We start from the raw sequence: 22,894 nt of genomic DNA, 5'->3' as shown, positions 1-22,894 counted from the left end.
TGCAGTGGAACCAACAAAAGCACCGACGGCACTCACATGAGAGCGAGCGCACAGCAAATGCGACCAAGACGCGCGCCGCGCGGTCCCTTGATTTCCTTGAATCCCTGTGGATCTCACTCATCCGGAGTTGCATATGTCACGTAGCGCAGCTGGAATGTGGACGAGCCCTACGTACCTACCTCCGCACGCACCAGCCCCCGTCCGTGACACATGCGACGCCGCATGGCACGTACGTCGGGGCTCGGGGGGCACCTACTCGATCGGCTGTCGCATGAACGACACGCGCTCCAGATCGGGCCGCCTCTGATTGCAGCTCGGAACGCATGAGGCTGTTGTTCTTCTTGATTCACTGCACTGCCATACCCCTTCTTCATCAGAGGCTCAGCGCAGAGCTAGAGCACTTTGGCCTTACCAACGTGATGTAGTTGCTCAACAGCGAGAGGTCCGCTGGCTAGTCATGCGCAAGTCCATGTCCAGCCCGCCCGCAATCTAACTCGTCACAGTAAAGGGCGTTTTCCAGCCAGGTGCTGCTCGATCGACGTTGCACAGGCACGCAAACGAGGCTGGGATGACGGTGACTGTGGGGAACTGGGGCCGGTGATCTTGTTCATCCAGTCGTTGGGCATGAGAAACACATCGAACAAAGGTACACCTGCACACCCATAGTTAATTGTGTGCCGATGCAAGGACTCGCCCCAAATCCTAAACTCGCTCGAGTCCTCAAAGGAGTTGGGAAGACGATCTTGGCCAATCGCAGCACCAACTTGCAGACTTGAAAATCTATTTTTGGCAAGCTCCAAAACACTCGAGAAAAATATAGATTTTCCTTTTTTATTTTAACAATAGATTTGGTAGTACAAGAAGTGAAATCTAGACGTGACAGCCGCACATACATAGGAACACGAACAACACACGCATGCACACCAACACACTAAAAACACAAGGATACAAGGGCAAATAGCCAAAATACCACCTAGGCATCCACTATGTCTCCTAGTGCATCCCGTGGCGCCTCAATCATGCAGAGTAGCGTACGTGACGTAGCTGGAGTAGTCCCTGATGGCATTCCTCTCCCCCGGCGGGGCGGCAGGTGCGGCGGGACATGCCACCTGAGTGGTCGCCGCCGGGCACGTCTTGGGCTGGCTCTGGAACGCCGCGCACTCCGCCGGGCGCCTCTGGTTGGCGAGGCCTGGAATGCAGTTGTTCTTCACGTCCAGCACGCCGTCTTTGATCAGCGCCGCGCATGCCGGCGCCACCGAGGTGAAATAGTTGCCGGACAGCGTGAGGTTGGCGAGGCGGCCGGCCGGGCCAGCGAGCTTGCAAAGCACGTCTGGTACCTGGCCGTAGAGGCGGTTCCCGCCCAGGTTGAGCTGCTCAACGCTGCTGAGGCACGAGAAGGATGCTGGTATCGGGCCGGTGAGCTGGTTCATGCTGGCGTCGATCACAGCTGCCTTGTTCAGCATGCCGAGCTCGTGGGGAAGGCAGCCCGAGAGCTGATTGTTGAGGAGGAGCACCTCGAAGAGGGAGTCTTGCAGGTGACCTATGGATGATGGGATTGGCCCCGTGAGCTTGTTGTTGGCGACGGCGAGGTAGCTCAACTTGGAGAAGCCAAGGTCCAGCGGAAGTGGCCCAGAGAGGTTGTTGTGGTTGAGAAGGAGCGCCTTAGCATCCGTAACACCAGGAATTTGCCGTCCCTTACCACCCGGAATTCCGAAATGGAATGTGAAGTTTATGGTAGCGGTCAGGCACTGACTTTTAAATTGTGGATTGACTCCGACTTGTCCCCCGTATCGGTCCTGAGGGTGTAATGGAAGGTCGCTTCTGGCATTGAGCTTGTACAAATACCCGAGTCCAACGAGGCGTGGAATGTCGCCACCAAAATTGTTGGAAGCAGCATGGAAAAGCGCAAGATCGGGGATCTGATCTACAAACCCTTGCAGCTTCGGTGCATGTAGACTATACCCATTCAAAATAATCTTTGTGACTGTCAACTGATTATCTCGCCCAGGCAGTGCTCCGCAGTGGAAACCCACGTAGGTTGTCTCTCCACAGATATCATTGCCGGTCCAGGTGGCGGTGACGTTCTTGGGGTCGCTGGTAACGGTGCTCTTGAAGCGCTGGATCACCAGATAGGAGCGATATAGTTTCTCATTTGGGAAATCATGTGGCTGTGGGTTTGCCTTGTGGGGTAGTAATTCAGGGTATGCTACTGTACCAGCAATACAATAGATGAATAGGAAGATGGAGAGTGATATACTGAAGTCGTCCATGGACGCATGAATGCCAATATATCTCGATTGTATTGAAAAGACGGCACTAGGCGTTTCCTAAAAGAAGATGACCGATGGAGAAGTTCGGGAAAGGAATGTGAGGCTGGGTACCGTGTGAGGCCCTGAGTCTTAGTATATATAGAGGCGGACATGCAATTTTTTTTCAAGGATAGTCTTTATTCTGGGACAAGGGCATTTTTGGTGGGGTGTTTTTTATAGGCCAAAGGCCGATTATGGTCCGGCTTTAATTGAAATCTCGGGTTACCAGCTTACAGTCACCAGTTCAGGAACACAGGAAAAAAAAGACACACCCCTCCAGCCAACTAGCTAGCGAACTCAACACGCTAAAGACCCCCAAAAAAAACATTAGACTGAGCCTTAAGAACGCAAGATTAGAGGATAAAGCTGACCAAAAAGCACAGTTGTTAGGCATCGAAGAACGATTGCAGAGCAGAAGCAGGCTCCACCAGCCCTTCAACTTGCACAACAATTCCTCCGTCTTCACGCCAGTCATCTTGTGCACCCAGTGCAGAAGAAAGGCAAACACCTTATAAGCTACTAGTGCATCAACCTTTGCTTCTGCATTGACTAATAATTTTAAGAGACTTATTCAAAATTTATAAAAGAATTAATTTTAAGAGACTTATTCAAAATTTATAAAAGAATTAGGGCACATACTAAGCCAGTTCATTGTCAATCCACGGATTGAAAAACCTTAATGAATACTCAGGGCTTTGGTGTTCTTGCTCCTGTTTTGAGTGTCAATGGTGATTTTACCCTTACTTCTTGCCTTGGAGTGTTTTTGCCCTCGCTTTTTGAAAATGAAGCTCCGTTTTGCCCCTATCTGCTAAGAGGAGTTAACAGTGTTAAATCTGTAGTAATAAGACAAATATACCCTTTGTGATTTTGCCCCTTTTGATATGAAACACTTTTGTACATATATTCTTCTCATGTTTTCACATGTTCTTTTTCATAAGTTTCACATGTTCTTTTTCATAAGTTTCACATGTTCTAGCATCGTGTAGACAAAGTTCCGGTAGCAATTTGATTAATTTAGCAATGTTTTGATAATAATGGATTCTACATTGACAATCATAGATTATATTTGACGGTTCCCAATACCTGGGGTACCCATGACATCCGCGAAGGACACTTGATGAGTCGCCTGGTGTTGACGGTCATTACACCTCAAATTCAACCGTCAAATTCTTGGAAATAATGGAGCATGAGCCAATTCATATGCATATTTTTATTTGAATAATGAACTTTCACAAGTCTTGATGAATATTTGATGCAGGAGACAGGAGTACCAACTCTGGATCACACTACTTGAAACGTAAAGTTTCCCTACAACTTTGGTTCCTAGGGAAACTTTAAGAAATTGTAGGGAAACATTTTTCCCTAGGAATTTTCATAGGGAAAGGTTTCTAGGGACGAATTCGATGGGAAACGAATCTTGCCCTACGGTTTGCTGACAAAAATCCTAGGGAAAGAAAGTTTCCCTAGAAACATGACTTTGTAGGGAGAGTAGTTGAAATGGCAGCATATTCCACGTGTAAAAGTTCTTTCCCTAGTTTTCAACTTTCCTAGGGAACCTGCTTAAAGTAGGAACAAGCATCAAAATACAGCACCATGTTTGAGTTCAAATCTGAATTCAAATTCAAATTTAATTTCAGATTTTAAATTTGAATTCAGATTTAAAAATTAAATCCAAATCTGAATTAAATTTAAATCACATGAATGGACAGTAAGGAAGACAACAACTCATTTCACCAAACATTGATTACCAATATATAAATTGATTCAGCTGCATGCATCTCCAAAATTACAACCACCAACAAGTCTATGAGTTATGGAGCTCAGTCACCTGATAGGTTCACAAAATTACAGCCAACATCAATAGTAAGAGCATCGAGTCTAGGAGGTCAAGAGCTCAGTCACCAGTAGTCTAAAGGTTCAGCCAACATAGGCCTAAACAACTAATGCATAGGGCATCTCATCAGCCACCAGAATGTTTGCTAACTTGATGTCCCAGTGCATCAAAATAATATCACGACATATCATATATGCAAAAGGTTTCGAGACTCTGATTTTAATCTAGCGGAAAGTCATCGTATTGAGGAGGAGAGTAGTTGCCGCCACCACTTGGAGTTGCATTCACAAGGCCACCACCACCACCATTGCCACCACCATTGCTGTTAGTTGCATTCAGAGGACTACCATTGCTACCACCATCTGTTGCATTCACTTGGACACCAAATCCGCCATTTGCGATCCTGCGTAATATTTCATCTGGGATTTCCCCTCGAATTGATGAGCCAAATGTGCCAGCCTATATAAATAAATGTCATGCTTAGTCACAATCTAAAACAAGCAAGAGAGTGGACATGCTGATTTGTACAGGTTAGTTGTAAATTCAGCCCAGATACACGCAAACAGCTAATCAGAACTGGTAGAGAGCAGCTTGCTGAATGGCTGGCCAACAGTTCACACATATACAGGATCAGCGAGTAAATAACAGAAGTTGCACACCATATGATGAGATGCATCCAAGTTCTGACCATGGACTAGAATGTGGCAAAGCTATGGCCAAATGTAACTTTGCAGGGGCTAGTCTAGTTGCATAATGAAATATATACTTTTATCTTTCCCCCACTAATTCAGCACATGTCAGGTTAAAAAATGAGATAGTGCTCATGAAACTTACATTTTCAGGAGCAGGATTTGGAGACACTGAGATGCCATATGTTGGATGCTGAGGTGGGAGAGGCCAGGGAGGAGGAACAGCCACGGCTGGCATGCCGTTATGCAAAGCAAGAGTCTGCAATTCATTGATATATGATGCATTAATGAGACGTACTTAATGGGCACTAAGATGAACACAAAAGGATGTCTCACCTCCATAAACCTCTGCAAGTGCTCATAGTGAGCTTGTACCATTGCACCCCACTGTAACATGTTCTGGGCATATTCCTTAGCCATATGGCTATCATGAGCTTCCTTTCTCATACGTTACTCTTCCTCTTGACGTTGACGCTTGGCAGCCGCTGAGGAGGTACGACTTCTCTTCAACTCAGCACGGGCCTCTCTATCATTGACGATGCCATTAAATGTAGACCATTTGCCATGTCACCGACCACAAGAGCATTGGTAAAGAGCTCTGACATCCACTGGAGAGCGCAGCCAATCAAAGTTTGGTCAATTCAACTCCATAGCCTTAGTTTTGTATTTCTCCTGCCCCATAAAGAGAACAATTACATGTGGAAACAGTACATATTCAAACGATAAAAACAGGAGCAATTGAGGTAACCTTGAACATTATAGGCAAAACAATGAAACACTGTGTGGTCCATAAAGAGAACAACTACATGAGGAAATAGTACATATTACAGCTTAATAGAAGCCAGTTGATTCAGCAAATAAGCTTATTGCACTTACCAGGCATGCAGTAGCTTCTTCTATGTTTAGCGAAGTGATATCTTCAGGATGTAGACATAAAACCCACTAATATCAGAGAAATTTTCTTCTCACCTAAAGCCTTGCTGAACAACAGAGTTTATCTTCTTTTCCTTATCCTTCCTTTGCACAGCACCAAGGTCTCCTTTCCTTCAAGCCTTCCTTCAACAGCAGCAGCAGTGACCAAGCTCCCTTGCCTTCTCCCCAACTGAAGATCTTTAGCCACAGAGCACACTTAGGGTGCCTTTGGCAGGGCTTCACGGACGGCTCCGGCACCAGCTTCTCGAGGAGCCCTACCAAACAAGTCAAAACCGGCTTCACGTGCGAAGCCTATCCGAAGCCGCATGCCAGTTTGTACTGGACGGCTGGAGCTCCACAAACTTGAAGGATCGGGACGGGCGACCAGAGGGGGTGAATGGGAGCCGATTCAAATTTCTTCAATGAACCTCGGCGAAAGTCCCAAACCATTTCACAAACCTCTCTTCTATCAATATCAAGTCCCCTTAGCTATGCAAGAGCTAATGGACCTAGGAATGGTGCTAGGAACCAAATTAGAGACTAGCGAAATCAAGAATGAACCCAAACAAGTGTCGGAAGAAGAGATTCGAAAACCAACATAAAAGTCCGGAAACTCCGCAAAATTCTTCGGAAAATTCCAAATTCCGTAACTTCCAAAGAATCCACACAAACCTTCGGAGAATCCGCACTTACGGAATATTCCGCACCTACGGAATTTTTTGGAAAAACCTCCAGAAAATTCCGCACCTCCAGAAATTTCCTGAATATTTTTCGAAATGTTCCACAGGTCCAAAAACAGCTTTCGTGAGGAAGTTGGAAAAATTTGAAACTCAATCAAACGACCTCCAAAAATCACGAAATTTGAACCATAGACTCACAACAACATACCAATGCTATTCCCAAAAGATCACTTCAAAAAGACCATGGAATTACCAGCAGATTCATGATTTTTGAAGAAGCTATAAAAAGAGAAGAACTCGAGAACAAGCTCAAAGATCCGATCTTGAAATACCAATCAAATGTGGTCCAAATCCAACAAGATCATTGCCATAGCTGCAAATACATGTGGGGAATCTTTGCCAAAAAAACTTCCCAAGAAGATCAAGATTTAACCCTCGATTTTGCGGATTTGTCCAAGAACACAATAGAGGGGATTTTCGGGAAATCTCAAAATCCGAGATGCTCGTGTATGGATTTGCTAGGGGATCATCCTAGATGTTCTTGCACATGTCCTAGCACCGATTTGCTCCAAGAAAAACACCCCAAATCGCTGCCAATCGCGAAGAACAAAAAATCCCCAAAAATACCTTCGAAAATACCGAAAAAGATAAATTTCAGATTCAAAGAGGATGGAATAAGATGGCACGAAATTGATCTTTGGATTACTTCACCATGTTCGGTTACAAGCCACTCTTAGGCACAAACAAAGCTAAGATAGCAAAAAGATGAAATCAAAGATCCCTCATCTCCCTCCCTCTCTCTCCCTAAAAGGCTCTCACAAACCAAATGAGAAGCCCACCAACAAAGAGCCTCAGGAGATAGCTGCCCCAACAGCCCTCCCACATATATAGACAATTGGCAAAATTCCAAAATGCCCTTACATTAAGCATACAACCCAAATACCCCTAGGGGTAAAATTGTCCAACTTTTTCCTCATACATCGGATGGACCCGATGCCTTCACGACTTAGCTTCGTCTTGACGCAAGCTTCGCGATGGTGCCACGCGTCCTCCGACTCAACGTCGTCCGGCCACACCGGACTCGCCCCCTGGTTTTGAGGCCAAACCGGTCAAACCCTCTTGCACACTCTGCAGGCGTGACTCATCCCCAGTTTTGAGGCTAAACCGATCAAACCATCTTGCACGCCCCGCAAGGCATGACTCACTGATGTCAATGCGTGTCTGACCTCCGCCAAGCCTTTGACGCCTCCAAGTCTTTCACTCCCAGCTCCCAGGCCGCCTACTTGACTTGCCTCCATCCTGCTTGACTCGACCGACGCTGTCTCCATCACCGTCCATGTACTCTTGCTCTTCCGTGCACCATGTGGATCGCCCATGACTCCGCCTGGACTCTTCGGGTCCCTCAGACCAAGCCTACTCGTGTCCATCCTTCACAGCCCTAGTACATCGACATCAACCTTTCGCTTGACCTTCACCTCATGTCGTCAACTGTCATGTCGCATCCTACACCTGCACATCACAAGCCAAGAGACAACACACAACATATAGTTTACACAAACACCATAACACAACTCACACCTCCGGTTAGCCGTTCACATAATCAAGCGCATATGGAATATGGACTCAACCAGTAAAGCATCAAATCATCTAGTCAAGCACTCATCACAAATAGACCAAGACATATGTTAACTTGGTCTCTCAATCTCCCCCTTGATAAGTGTATTGACAAAAGATGATTTGAAAGCAAAAAAGAAATCATTCAAGTGCCTGAAAACCAAGTAAAAGCAAACGCAAGGCCACTTGAAATGAGAAAGGGTCATGCAAGCTCCAAACAAAAAACTCTTGGTTCCCAAAGAAAAGGCAAAGGTTTAACACAACCGAAGAGTCAAGCAAAAAACACAAGAGATCCATGCATCCTAAAAACCTTCAAACACATTTCAACATTTGTCAAACGCTCATCACAATCAAATCAAGGTTCATATCAACTTGATTTCTCAATCTCCCCCTTGATGAGTGTGTTGACAACATTCAAGCATAAAAAATGGTTTGAGAGGGAAAAGCCGAAAATCTCATCCAAGTGATCAAAAGCCAAGATCAAAGTCATTTGAAATGAGAAGAACCATAAAAGCCAATTTCTAGTCGTATCCGACTATTATTTTTGTAACCAACTGACCTGTAACCCTGCTCCCAGATATATAAGACGAGGCAGGAAGCCCCTCCAAAGCAATTAAATCCAACCAACACGCAGGACGTAGGGTATTACGCTATTCAGCGACCCGAACCTGTCTAAATTGTGTATTTACATTTACCTTCAAGTTACTGATCTCGACGAGCCCCACCAACAAAAATACTACCTCGAACCCCCCTTCGCTAGATTGCCAGGTCTAAACACCGACGGTCCTCTAATTCACCAGAGTCCGTTGACTGCTAGAGTAAGCTGCCTTTGCCAGGAGGTCCGCAACTCTGAGACGAAGTCAGACCATCAGTCTGTGTCATCCATCTTGCACTCACTACTAGAGAACTGACTTTAGATCCCACCCCCTTTAGTCTCGGATTAATTTCGGCTCGGGAGAAAAGGGGATGCGCAACGGTAGGCTGGAATGGGACGCACTTTTACTCTCGGTTCTTTTTTTTTGCAACCAGGACTACAGGCCACCCTTTAGTCTTGGTTAAAACGGCTAGTTTCCGGGCATCGACGACGCCACCCTTTACCCCCGGTTGGATCCACCAACCGGGATAAAAGATCCAGCCTTTTGTCATCCAACCGGGAGTAAACCAGTTTACTCCCTGTTGGTAATTCAAACCGGGACAAAAGGTTGGAGCTTTTGTCCCGGTTGGCGTTACCAACCGGGAGTAAACACCAACCGGGACAAAAGCTCTAATCTTTTGTCCTAGTTGGATTTACCAACTAGGATAAAATCTTATCTACAAGAGGGACCACTCTTCTAGCCCGAGCCACTCCACTCCACAAAGACAGAGAAGCTCATCCTCTCCATGGCACCGAAGCAAGCCTAGGGGAGGTGCTACTGAATTTTTTTACTCATTTCCGTGGGGATTTCACTCATTCAAAGTGTTGTGAAGGTTAGCTACTTCATGCTTCGTTCATTTATTGTTATTAAGCTTTGTTTTATACTTTAGAGAGGGATAAAAATGAGTTTGTTTGTTGTTAAGCATGTGGAGGATTTGTATTTATACATATTTTTGAGCTACAATGTGATGGACATTTATAAATTAGCCATATAAATTGTAGGTGTAATTTCATACTTTAGTACTTTTCAGATAGAGGTATGGAATTAGCCATTTTTAGAATAAGTAAATTATGTGGGAAATATTGAATTTTTTAATAGTTCAGTTATTTGTAAATTAAATATGAGCTAAATAATTTGTGTATTTCTATGTAAACTTTCAGCAATATTTGAGTTTGCGATACTGATGACCTCAGTCAGGTGCTTAGGGATGTACATAGAGATTGCGAAACTCAGAAGGAAGCATCAAAGTTGCAGCAGATGATAAATGATCACAGGAAATTGCTATACCCAGATTGCTATGGTAGCCATAAAAAGCTGGGTACCATACTAGAATTTATGCAATGGAAGGTCAAAAATGATGTGTCCGATAAGGCATTTCAGGGGATGTTGGAAATTATCAAGAAGATTCTTCCCAAGAATAATGAATTGCCATGCACAATATATGAAGCTAAACAGATTGTTTGCCCTCTCGGATTAATGATAGATGATAGTGATGCAGTAAAATAATTATTTAAAAAGGTAATAAAACTAGTGTAGAATTAATGAGTCATTCAAACTTATTGTAAATATAATTGCTAATTAAATATATTTTTGCATGTTTGAAATATGTAAAGTTTTAATTTTTGCTTCATGAAGTCCAGCGAAACCCGGCGAGATCCGATGCCTACAAGTTCCACCCGGCGAGAATAAATTTCCAAATAGAAGCAAAAAGAAATAGTATAGAATTTATGCCTAGTTAAAACCTATTGTAAACAAACTTGCTAATATATTTTTGCATGTTTGAAATATGTAAATTTCTTATTTTTCGCTTCCTGAAATCCAGGGAAAACATAAATAGAATAAATTTCCAAATAGAAGCAAAAAGAAATAGTATAGAATTTATGACTAGTTAAAACTTATTGGAAATAAACTTGCTAATTTAATATATTTCTGCGTGTTTGAAATATGTAAAAATCTTATTTTTTGCTTCCTGAAATTCTGTGAAAACATAAATCGAATAAATTTCCAAAAACCAGTCGGGAGATGAAAAATAGGAGAAGGCCCCATTTGTCCCGGTTATAAAGTAGAACAGTTATAAAAGGGTACTTTTCAATTCCTGCCTGGAAGTATCCATTTATCTCTGTTGATCATAAACCGAGATAGGGGGGCCTTTTATCGCGAGTGATCATAAATCGAGATAAAAGGCCTCCCCCTTTTATCTCGGTTTGTATTAGAAACCGAGGTTAAATGTCCTTTAATCCCGGTTTCAGTTACAAACAGGGATAAAAAAGGGGGGATCTTGTATAAAAGTTATAGCGTCTTCTACTCTCCCACTGCCCAACACTTAGCGAATTTTTCACTCGTTCTTGTCGTCCTTGTCCCGCCCGTCGCCGGCCTACGCCGTCGCCGCTCCCCATCGCCGCCATTGACCCATCCTATTCACTGACCTCCTCCATCACCGTCGCCGCCGCCATCATCTTCGCTTACAATCATGGCCGGCCTCCTCGTCCGTCCCCGTCACCGCTGCTGGCGCGTTCATTCCCGTCGCCGCGACCTCCACGCGTGCCCCTCATCGTGCGCCAGCGCCACCTCCTCCCCGTCGTCGTAGCCATCCCCACCACCGCGACCGTCGACCCCATTGCCGGCCGACCGGCCACCTCCCCCGTCGTCGCCGCGCGTCCTCATCGCCGTCGTGCCCCCCTCCAACTCCGGCCATCCCCCCGATTTAATTTTTGAAATTTGGTAGATTACATACAAAATAAATTTTGTATACATTTAGGTCCTATTTGGATCATTGCAATTGTTTGTGGAATATAGTTGTATACTTATAATTAATGCTTAGAAATTAATTGAAATTTTGGTACAAATGTTTAGAAATTTTTGTTGAAATGCTTAGAAATTAGTTAAAATTTAGTACACTTTGTATATTACATTTTGTATGTTACATTTTTTATATTACATTTTGCGTAGTACATTTTGTATATTACATTTTGTATGTTACATTTTGTATGTTACATTTTTTATATTACATTTTGCATAGTAAATTTTTGTATATTACATTTTATATATTACATTTTTATGTTATATTTTTTATATTACATTTTGTATAGTACATTTTGTATATTACATTTTGTATGTTTCAAAAATTTAGTACATTTTGTATATTTCAAAAAAAATTGTTGAAATGAATTTTTTTCATGGTTGTTCTATATATGATTTCATGTACAAAGTTGTTGAGATCGATGGCAGACGACGAGGCCAGAAGGTATCTAATGGAGCAAATTATTGCTGGTGATAGTAGTTCGAACCTTCCCATAGCATACACCGATGAAGAGGGTAGCTAGGTAGACATGTTTCTCAACCTGTCTGCCGATGGCAATGAAGAGCCCGAGCCCCAGCAAAACGTTACCGTGGCAGAAGGTTACTACGAGGTATAGATCATATTTTAACCCTCTCTATATATAATGTATGATCTTATTCATTATTACCATGTACTAATTATTTAATGAATTTTGAACTGTCAGCCCTCTGGATCGACGAACCGTCATCCGAAGCCCCGAGGTCCTTCCAAGGTGAAGACTGGAAAAAAAAAAGCTATCTTCATGGAAGTCACAGAAGAGGGCAGGCCGGTTGCTCCTGAAAAAGTGGCAACACAGTATGTGAGTCAGATCAGGGCAATTGTAAGGGAGAACGTGCCCATCAGCATAAGAGAATGGAAGGGCAAAATGACTAATCCATACGCGCTCCAGGACACAAAAAAGAATATGCTGTGGGAAGAAGTTAAGAAACATTTCACATTTCCCGACGGATATATTGAAAATTATGTGAAAGCGTGGACACTGAAGATGATGGCCACATAATTCTAGACATTCAAGAAGATGTTGGATACCACCTACATTAAGAAGGGCCGAACTCCAGATTTTACTGTGTATCCACAATGTAAGGACCACTGGGAGGCATTTGTACAATACAAGAGCACCGAAGACAGTAAGAACAAGGTCGCTCAGAACACAGGTAATGCTGGGGGAAGGAGTATCATCATAAGCTAGAGCAAGGTGGTTACGCCAAAGCAATTCCCAAATGGAATTAGATGGGAAAAGACGTGATTGAGCGGGGTATCGTACCAGGAACAATTGATTGGCCTGAACGATCGAAAAATTGGTATTACGCTCATGGAGGTGAGATAAACCCAGATGATGGGACGCTGGTCTTCGATGACCTGTTACATGAAGCGGCCACAAAACTTGACAAGATTATTAAAGATGTTAAGGATGGGACGTTGATGGTGTACCGAGAGAATAATGAGCTCACAATGACCCTCGGGAATCCCAAACACCCAGGACGTACCCGAGGGTTCGGGCTTATTCCGTGGAAGTTTGCATTCCAAGGTGACTTGGATGTGTACACAAGCCAGAACCGAAGAAAGGAGCAAGAGGATGAGAGGTGGCGGCGCACGATAGAATCCAAACTACAATCTGTAGAAGTAAGAATGCAGGAGGGAGGCAGTAGTCGAATGGCTGACGCAGTTGCCAGCCCTTCTCAACACCTTAAGAGCAGTTGTGCGTCCACAGGGCTCCCTGAGCCACATACTCTAGGATTACCTGTGGAAGAGCAACTATTCCCTGTGGATGCCATCACGCAACGCACCACATGTGAGCTGCATACACCGATCGGCAACCTCAGCATTAAGGTACGTATATATACATAATACTTATGCACCGGAGCCTTGGGAGTGTTTTGGCAATTTGAAGTTTAAGAACTTCATTTCTTTTATATATCCAGGTGGCGTATGAGAGTGCCTTGCTAATCCTGCCAAATCATACATGCCATGGCATGGAGATTCCACCTGGCTATGCTAGTGTTGGCGTAGAGAGAATTGCTGATAGCCAATTTGAAGGCCTAGAGCTCGACTTTCCGGCAGGCAACGGGTCAACAACACTAGGAGAAGTGGTTCATGGGGTCATTCTATGGCGCAAATGCTACATCATCATCCCCGGCGTGGAGGCACCTCCTCAGAGCTCAAGACCACTCTACGCAAATCCATAGAGTGACCATCTCCTCAAACATCCAGACCATCATCTCTACCCCAACTTGCTCCACGATCAAGGTCTCCTGCCAAGCCCGATCTTGGTTCCAATGCTGTAGAGAAAGGTTATGGGTAAAAAGAAGGTCTTTATCCTAGTGCTGCGGAGACCGGTGTTGCTGATCGAACTCATTTTTTTTGAGGAGATCGAAAATCTCTTAATTTCTGCAAAATGAATTTACATATTTATTGTGAGTTGAAAAGCGAAAGGATGAAGACTGATTTAGATCCTCCGAAAGCGCAGGAAGTATGCCTTTTGAGTTTTTTTCTCCACCCACCTCTGAGCATCTTGTTGGAATAGTCCTAGGAAAGACTACGTACGAGAAATCATTCTCACAGCCAACTTTCCTTCTTCTGAGCAAATAAATGTAGTATTTAGTCCAACCAATCATTGTTGAATCTCTTGTATGTCTTTCGTGAAAGGTGGAGTATTTGTGCCCAAGATCTTTCTATCCCCTATCTCCACCACATCCTGGTGGTTGGAGCGACGACGAAGACAACAACACCCCTCCATGATCACCTTCATCGGGACTAAGTGCACCATTTAAGAAGTCGCGACTACCGCCTCCCAAGCCAAGACAGCGTAAGAAGAAAACAAAGGAGCTTGAGGTGACTCCTGAGAAACGCTGGGAGGCAATGACTCATGAGGAACACTAGACCGAAATCCAAGTGGAAGCTAGTGAGTGGTTGAGGAAACAGAGGGAATTAAGAAAAGCAAAGGAGATGGAGCCACCGCCAGTAGATCGAAGAGAATTACATAAATTCATCAAGATGCAAGAACAAGCCAAGAAGAGTCAACCACTACTATCGAACTATGAACGGGCGTTAGTCAAGGTTGATGAGAAGAAAAAAAGGAAAAAAGTCGAGCTGCCAGTTGCACCGCCAAGTGAACCAAAATGGACCTTTGAGCTAGGCAAGCCTATGGTTAGCCCTGATTCGGTAAAGAAGCTATCAACGAAGATGTACGAATTCCATCAATGGTACATGAAGTTGTCTGCCGACGAGAGGGAGATGTTGGGCCTTAAGATAAAACCGATAGATTTTCACAGCGAAGGCGAGGCAGTCCTGTGGCTACGATTCAAGGATATATACGAAGTGTACCATCATGGTGCCCTAGACGTCTCTCTGATGAGCGCTTGGACTCTGTAAGTGTCCATTCATATGTACATGTAAATTTTGGCTCATATCATTTTTTTGTGCATGCATTATCGTACTAATTAACTTCGTCTTCCATTTTATGTAGGATGCTAATTCGGACGTGCCGACATGAAGCGTACCTCCATATTGGCTTCTTGGATCCATCCATAGTGAACCAAGCCCAGATACGAGATTTTCCAGACCAAACGTTGCTGGCAGTATACAATTCCTTAGACAGACAGAAATTAAAGGATCACATACTACTTCCATACAACTTCAAGTAAGTGTGTGTATACCGTCTATTTTCATTTTCTTTTTCCTTACCTGATTAATGTTAGTTACCTCTAATATATATGAACATTTACGTACGCAACTCCCACTGGATCCTCATTATTATTAACATTGATCGAAGTCACGTCACTGTCTTCGATTCGTTGAGGAGAGATCCGAAGGAGTACCAAGACCTGCAAGACACGTTAGACATGTAATAATTATGGACCTCTATCTCTATACAAAATTTTGTTTCCTAAATTTTCACCTAACACTATATCATTCATTATTTTAATCCACAAAGCATGGAGAGAATTCATCAGGGCAGATAGATCAGGTCAATTCAAAGAAAAACTTACATGGAGAACAAACTTCCCGATACGTATGAAGTCTGCACAATTTGTACATTCTATAGCGCGAATATTTAATAACTTAATTGTTTTTCCCCACTACAGTACTTAAGACAGGAATCTGGGAATGATAATCTATGTGGCTACTATGTCTGTGAGCACATGCACAATTTATTAGGACCCAAGACCATCAAGGCCATGGAGCACGAATTTAAAGTATGTAAAATAAAACTATTAATAGTTATTTATTTTCTACAATTGTTCGTGTAAAATTCACATATATGTATCCAAATTACAGATGTGGAATATTCAATTAGGACTCTTGAAGAAGGAAAGAGTAGCGGCAATATGTGAAGGTCTCATTGGATTTCTGGTGGACGAGGTGGTAAATTCACAAGGAGACTTTCATTACGATGGACAAAAATTAGACGCTCCTAGCACCTCGACGGGAAAATCATCGTGTGTGTAGTTTGATTTAGTTTGTATATATATGTAATATGTATGCTAATTAGATTTGTATATATATATAATACGTTAAGAATTGTATAGTATTTGTATAAATACCTGTTTGATTCATTTAAATACTTGTTTGATTCGTTTAAATACTAGTTTGATTGATTTCATTATAAAAAAAACTTCTCAACTACTAAAGGTTAACTAAAGGGGTACGTGATATGCACAAAATTATAGGCACCATGCAGGCGCCTGCATGGTGCTGTACGCACGCACTTTAATCCCGGTTTATTTTACAAACCGTGACTAAAGAGGCGACCTTTAGTCCCGGTTTGTAACACCAACCGGGACTAAAGGGGTCTGTCCACTGCTTGGCGTGGCAGCCCCGTTAGTCCCGGTTGGTTTTACAAACCGGGACTAAAGGAGGGTCTTATATCTCGGTTGAGGGACCCGTGATAAAAGATCCTCTCCCTTTTATCTTGATGGATTAATTCTGGATGTATTTTCGGGAGATATGCAGTCTATGAACCGGTAATAATACCGAGTTCCGTAGTAGTGACTGGAGCGCACGGCTCGCACATGACCACCTGAGCCGCCGCCATCCAAGCTCCGTGGCCGTCCGCCGCCCGATTCCGACCATCGTACCTCCGCCGCTGGTGAGCACGTGTGTGCGATGCCCTTCCCCTCCTCTCTTCCCCGCGCCACTCAAGCGCGGCCCTAAGCTGATGGAACGCCAGCATGACGGCCGGCCAGAGGCCCTCGGCCATGGTCGAAGCTCCATGACCTTTTGCATCTACACCCCCATTTCTTTGTGTCTACGCTAACATGCGGAAAGTCTCTTTTCAATTTATTCCCTACAGACTTTTATTTCGGCCTGCAAAATTCTGAAATCTGGTCACGTTTATTTCCCCCCTCTCCAAGTTCTTGTCTTCTCGCAGTTTCCTCACGTCTGCATGAGTTGGGCCAAACCCAACAATGCAAGCTGCTGGCCACCGACATCAAAGGTACAGTGAACGAGCCGAAAGCGCCCCTTTTCTACCTACTCGCTTCACATCCAGGCTTATCTGCATGACTGGTGATCCTGCTGCGCTCGAGCCCAACCGAGTTGGAATCGACACCGCGCAGCCGTCGCATCGTTTTCCCGCAGGCGCGCATTCCTTGATGCATCCACATCCACCTGCGTTATCGCTTCGGTTCGTGGCCCTCGGTCTCTCTTTTCGCTACAAATCGCGCCGCCATCCCATGCCCTAGCTTCCTTGCAGCCCACTGCTGCGGGCCGCCAAGGAGGACTTCGCCATGAGGAGCACCAGCGAGCGAGGTGATCCCGAAGCCTGTCCCGAGGTCGCCGTCCCTGTGACCGAGAACTGCTGCAGGAGGAGAGCAGAAGCATGTCCACGCTGAGGTTGGACCATAGATATCGTCGTGGAGTTCGGTCTCCGGCCGGCCGCTCGTTACTGGTCGTCGTGCAGCAGTCCCATCTTATTCCCATCTCTTCCTTGTTCCGTTTTTCCGCTCAACCATGCCTCTCGTGTCTCCCAGTGCTGTGGCCTGACGTATATAGTTTTCTCGTGTGCTGTAGCTGCAGGTCGGCATGAACGTCTCAACCTGTGCCATCGGCAGCTGCTGCCCTGCTGCTGCTATCTGCGCGTCGAGCAGCTTCCTTCCGCTGCCCTGCTAACTAAGCCAAACAAACCAACTGCCCGCTAGACCTTCCGAAGCTATCCACCAGCCATGAAATGCATACTTTTATGTGCAGTACAACAAGGCCCTCGCCAGTTGCTCTGCCGCTAATCAACCAAAGTGCAATTCCTATGTACTTGACTTCGTACAAGCTCAATATGTACGTGTTGATGCTATGCATAATTATGCAATAAACATTGACCTTTCCTTTAGCAAAATAATTTGGTTTTCTACTGTATATTTCCAGCATGATCAAAGATATTGAGGACCAATGGTGGTCACCCTTGGATGATGAGTGATTGACAACGTTGTGTTGGTTTGATGTTTCTCTTGGCTTGTGATGTGCAGGTGTAGGATGCGACGTGGCGGTCGACGGCGTGCGGTGAAGGTCAAGCGAAAGGTTCATGCCGATGGGCCAAGGGCGGTGAAGGATGAACGCGAGTAGGCTTGGACCGATGGACCCGAGGAGTCCGGGCGAAGTCACGGGCGGTCCACATGGTGCACGGAATGGCGAGAGGGCATGACAAGATGGAGACGGCGTCGGTCGAGTCAAGCAGGAGGCTTGGCGGAGGCCGGACACGCGTCAATGGACGGTTTGGGTGGTTTGGGCCTCAAAACCACCGCGCAGGCAGGTTTCCCGGTTTGGGCCTCAAAACCGGGGGCGAGCCCGGTGCGGCCGGAGCTTCGAGAAGGAGGGCACGTGGCGTCATCGCGAAGCTTGCGTCGAGACGAAGCAAAGTCGTGAAGGCGGCGTGTCCGTCCGATGCACGGATAAAAACTTGGACCAAAATGCCCCTGCGTGGGTAGTTATCTTAGTTGTAGCTGTAGGGGTAGTATAGTCTTTCGTCCTGGACTATAAATAGGGATGGGGGGCTGGTTATTTCAGCACCTCTTTGCTTAGCAACTCATTATCTATTTGCTTAGAGGCTAGTCATGTGCTTAAAGTGAGAGGAGAGAGGGGGATTAGGGAGTGATTACTCTTTTCTCTTGGTTTCTTCATCTTTAGTGGGTGGATGAAGGGAGGAGGCTAGTCTTCATCTTGTATAGAAGATGTTCTCGTGATTTAGCTTTATTTGTTGTCTCAAATCGTGCTAAATCTTTGATTCCCGAGCGTTTTTCTTTTTCCCTATTTTCGGAACTATTTTTGGGGAATTTTCGTTCATCATGTTTGAGCCCGAATCTCGTGAGATTGGTTGAAGGGAAATGTTGCTAGAACCTTGGAGAGCATCTTTGATATGATCCCCTTTTCAAATCCCTCACGAATCCGGCTTGATTTTGAGTTTTTCCCAAATCGTATTCTTGAGTTAGGGTTTCGGTTTTCTCCAAAATTAGTGATGAATTCTTGAGCTTTTTAGGATTAGTTTCATGGATCTATTTGCCCTTGGGGTATTGCATCCTTGTCTCAGGTTTCATCTCGATCCGCGAAGTATGGGAAGAGATCTTACGATTTGAAGTTTGGTTCTAGTTCTTGGTGTTCTTCGTTTTCTTCAGGTCGAGCAGCAGGCGACGAACTGGTGGCGGCGCACGCACGGAGCCACGTGCGAGCCTGGCCAGCAGGCCGAGGGAGCACAGCAGGCCAGCAAGCCAGCGGCAGGTTGCAGTCCACCGGGAGGAGCAAGCTGAACCAGCCCACACCGCAACCCAGGCCTGCTGCCACGCACGGCCCAGGAGGATTCAACCGGCAGGCGGGCCGTGAAGCAGCAGCCTAGCAGGAGCAGATCAAGGCTAGCAGCCCATCCGATCAGCTGCAGGAAGCCAGCTCTTGGCCCAGCTCGTGAAGCTCAGTTTGCAAGCCAGCAGGCCAACAAGTTGCGGCCCAAGCTTCCATGCAGGCCTAGCACCAGATCAGCTAGCGCAACAAAGCAAGTGGTCCACTGTAAGCAATTCTTTTGTGCGAGTCATTTATTTTATACATTGCTAATTAATTGCTGTCTGGTTGTTTAGATATTTAATTAGCACTTTCCTTTGCTAATCCTCGTTTGTTAGATAAGTATCTTTATTTAATAGTAACAAGTATCTTTATTTAATAGTTGCGTGATCAGATAAAGTGAGGCTTGCTCGTGGTCTGTAGTGTCTTTGCTCAATCTCATTTGCGCAAAGTTGATGGAGTCGATTCATGTTTTGTTTCCGCTGTGAATTGAACATTTCTTATCGTTCCTAGGGTGAGCCTGTCACAAGTTGACTTGCGTCATCTTGACGATACAACGCGCAGTGTGCTTTGGGGTTGCGTTTGGGATATAGGTCTTGTTCTCGTTAAGAATTTTTATAGGCTCCCATTCACCCCCCCTCTGGTCGCCCCTTCGGTCCTTCAATTGGTATCAGAGCCGGTTAAGGTTTCTCCATACCCTAATCGGTTTCGAAACCTATTATGGCGACCTCTGAGCGTTCTTCCTCGACTGCTGCACCCTACTTTGATGGCTCTGATTATCGGTATTGGAAAACTCGCATGAGAGCCCATCTAAATAGTAGGGGAGCAGGGGTTTGGGAAATCACTCAGGATGTGACTTATGTGATTCCTGCTACTCGTGTGACTCAGGATGAAAGGGATAAATATCACGCCAACAGCAAGGCGGTTGATATTCTGTTTGCGAGTCTGAGTCGTGCTAAGTTCGATCGAGTCGAAGATCTCTCTCTTGCTCATGAGATTTGGTCTCGACTTCAGAGTTTCCACGAGGGAAACAGTCAGGTGAAGGCTAGACTCTTTGAGACTTATAGGCGTGAGTATGAGAACTTTGTTCATTTGCCTGGTGAGTCTGCCGATGCTTTGTTTCAGCGTTTCTTGGCTATTGTGAACAAGATGAAAGCAAATATCACCGTCTTACCCTACACTGATCATGATAGAGCTTTAAAGCTCCTGCATGCCTTGGATCACGAAGTGTGGGGTACGAAGGTTGATGCTATCATCGAGTCACCGAATTATGAAACACTTTCCATTGATGAACTCTTTGCCAAGTTGAAATCCACGGAGGTTGACAAGAGGCTCCGAGCAAAACAAGGAGGCCCTACTGATCCAAATAGTATGGCTCTCATGTCAGGCTCTGGACAGCCTAAGTCTTTGAGTAACTCTTCTTCTATGTCGTTTGCCTTGTCTTCTTTGGTTTCTGTTTCAGAGGAGCAGCTGGAGGTTCTTGATGATGATGAGCTCTCCTTGATCACGAGGCGATTCATGCGCTTCAATGACAACCGCAAGAACAGGCGAAGGAACAACAACAACTGCTTCGATTGTGGCAAGCCAGGCCACTTCGCCGCCGACTGCCCCGACAAGAACAAAACCAAAAGCAAGTACGACTACAACAAGCACAAGAACAAGGACGGCACCAAGAAGAAGAAGAAGTACACCGACCGTGAGAAGAAGGAGTATCGCAAGAAAGCCAAAGCACGTGCCTTCATCGCTTCCCTCAGCGACGTCGACTCCGACACTGACGACTACACCGACTCAAGCTCAAGCGAGGAGGACGAAGACCGCAAGGCAAAGAAGAAGGACGGCAAGAACTTCAATGGCCTCTGCTTCTACTCCGACAAGAACCGCGACGGGTACTGTGTCATGGCTCTCAACTCCAAGAAGGATGACAAGGAAAGTGACTCCGACACAGAAACTGAGGTAAAGTCTACTCCTGAACAACTTGCCCTAGAAGTAGAAGAACTTAATGATTGCCTAATCAATCAAGATAAACTGCTTAAGAAGGCTGCTAAAGAGCGAGTTGAGCTTAAGGCTAAGTTAGAAAGTGCCTTAATTGAGATAGATATGCTTAAATCTGCTTCTGCTATTTCTGATGTTGTTGAGTGTGATGAATGTGGTGTTCATATGGCTAGTCTTGCATCTTTACAATCTAAGCATGCTTTGTTGGTAGATGAATTGGATTTGACTAGGGCTGCTTTAGATGAGATCAAGAATAGGCCTGTTTTGCTTAGTGCATGTAAGTCTTGCCCTGCTTTGCAAGTTCAGTTGGATGATGCGTGTGCTAAGCTTAGTGCTTTAGATAAGTCTGAGTTTATTGCTAGATCTAAACTTCCTGAATGCACTGTTTGTCCTGAACTCAAGCTTAATTTGCAACATGTTGAGGATGAAAACTCCTATTTGCGCACTGTTCTTAGTTGGGTGTCAAGTAGGGAACCTCAGCTAGGCATGATGATTCAGGAGTTCAAAAGGGCTGATGGTTTTGGGCTTGGGTCGGTTATGAAGGGATGTCTTTTTAATGGGTTGCACAAGTTCTTTGATGGGTTGTGTGAGAAGGTGGGTCAAAACAGTGGTGAGAGAAAGAAACCAAGCTACAATCAGTGTGAGCCACCAATTGACTACACCCCTCGAGAGTCACCCACTAAAAATAGAGAGCAACCCAATCCAGCTTGTGAGCAAAACTTGTCTGAGTGTGTGAGAGATGGAATTTTCATTGAGACACCACCTAAAGCACCCAAGAAAGCCATTTGGGTGGAAAAGCCAAACCACCTCAAGAACAAACTTGACACACTTCCAGAAATTGCTCCTAAGAAACCTCCACCAAAACCTCAAGACAAGCCACAACCTAGAGTGAATCCTCAACCAAAACAGCCTGCTAGATTCCACTGTGAGTATTGCAAGAGATGGGGTCACCTTGAGGAGTTTTGCTTTCGCAAGAAGAAGGCTTTGAGGCGTGAGCGTGAGTGGGGCAACAGGGACATGTACCACCCTTCTCATGGTGTACATGCGCCTAGAGCAGCTCCTCCACCTCGTCGTGTGGATAGTGTGCGTTTTGCTCCTTCGCGTGTTTTTGCTAGGCATGCTCCTTGCCATGATCAATATGGCCGTGGCTTTGAGTCTCGGAGCTACAACGGACCACGTTTTCCCCCTAGCGTTGGCCGTAGTCCTCCTGTGAGACGAGAGATGGTTGATTTTGATAATCCCACTCTTGAGCAAATGGTTCGACACTGGTATTCTACTTGTTTTTCTAACCCCAGTGTTGAGTCATTTGCTCATCCTTGGTCTCCCTTTGTTTGAGCAGGTCGGAGGCCTGGAGAACACGTGGCTTATTGATTCCGGTTGCTCTCGACACATGACCGGTGATCACAGATGGTTCTCCAGCCTCACCCCGGTGATGACCAAGGAGTACATCACTTTCGGGGATAATAGCAAAGGTAAGGTGTTGTCTGAAGGTGTTATCAAGGTGAGTGAGAATTTCATGCTCAAGCGAGTTGCTCTAGTTGATTCTCTTGGTTTCAATTTGCTCTCTGTGTCGCAACTGCTTGATGATGGTTTTGAGGTCCGTTTTAAGCAAGGGACCTCAAGGATTTT

General features: G+C 45.2%; 1 protein-coding gene and 1 long non-coding RNA gene across 2 annotated transcripts; both read right to left on the bottom strand.

Annotated features, from left to right (window-relative positions):
* Nucleotides 1-805: 805 nt before the first annotated feature.
* LOC117842810 (uncharacterized protein At4g06744) lies at nt 806-2,391 on the bottom strand. The gene has a single exon (XM_034723364.2). The coding sequence runs from the start codon at nt 2,268-2,270 to the stop codon at nt 1,014-1,016; it is 1,257 nt and encodes a 418-aa protein (XP_034579255.1). The 5' UTR covers nt 2,271-2,391; the 3' UTR covers nt 806-1,013.
* A 1,658-nt stretch (nt 2,392-4,049) lies between these two features.
* Nucleotides 4,050-7,276, bottom strand: LOC117833219 (uncharacterized). Its single transcript, XR_011897246.1, has 3 exons — nt 5,169-7,276; nt 4,978-5,091; nt 4,050-4,602 (listed from the first exon to the last, which is right to left on the bottom strand). It is a non-coding gene; the product is annotated as an uncharacterized lncRNA (long non-coding RNA).
* Between the last annotated feature and the right edge of the window lie 15,618 nt (nt 7,277-22,894).

The sequence above is a fragment of the Setaria viridis genome, chromosome 1, assembly GCF_005286985.2.
Source record: "Setaria viridis chromosome 1, Setaria_viridis_v4.0, whole genome shotgun sequence".
NCBI classification, from domain to species: Eukaryota; Viridiplantae; Streptophyta; class Magnoliopsida; order Poales; family Poaceae; genus Setaria; species Setaria viridis.
The sequence above is the reverse complement of the archived record's forward strand: the minus strand, read 5'-3'. Positions and strand labels throughout refer to the sequence as shown.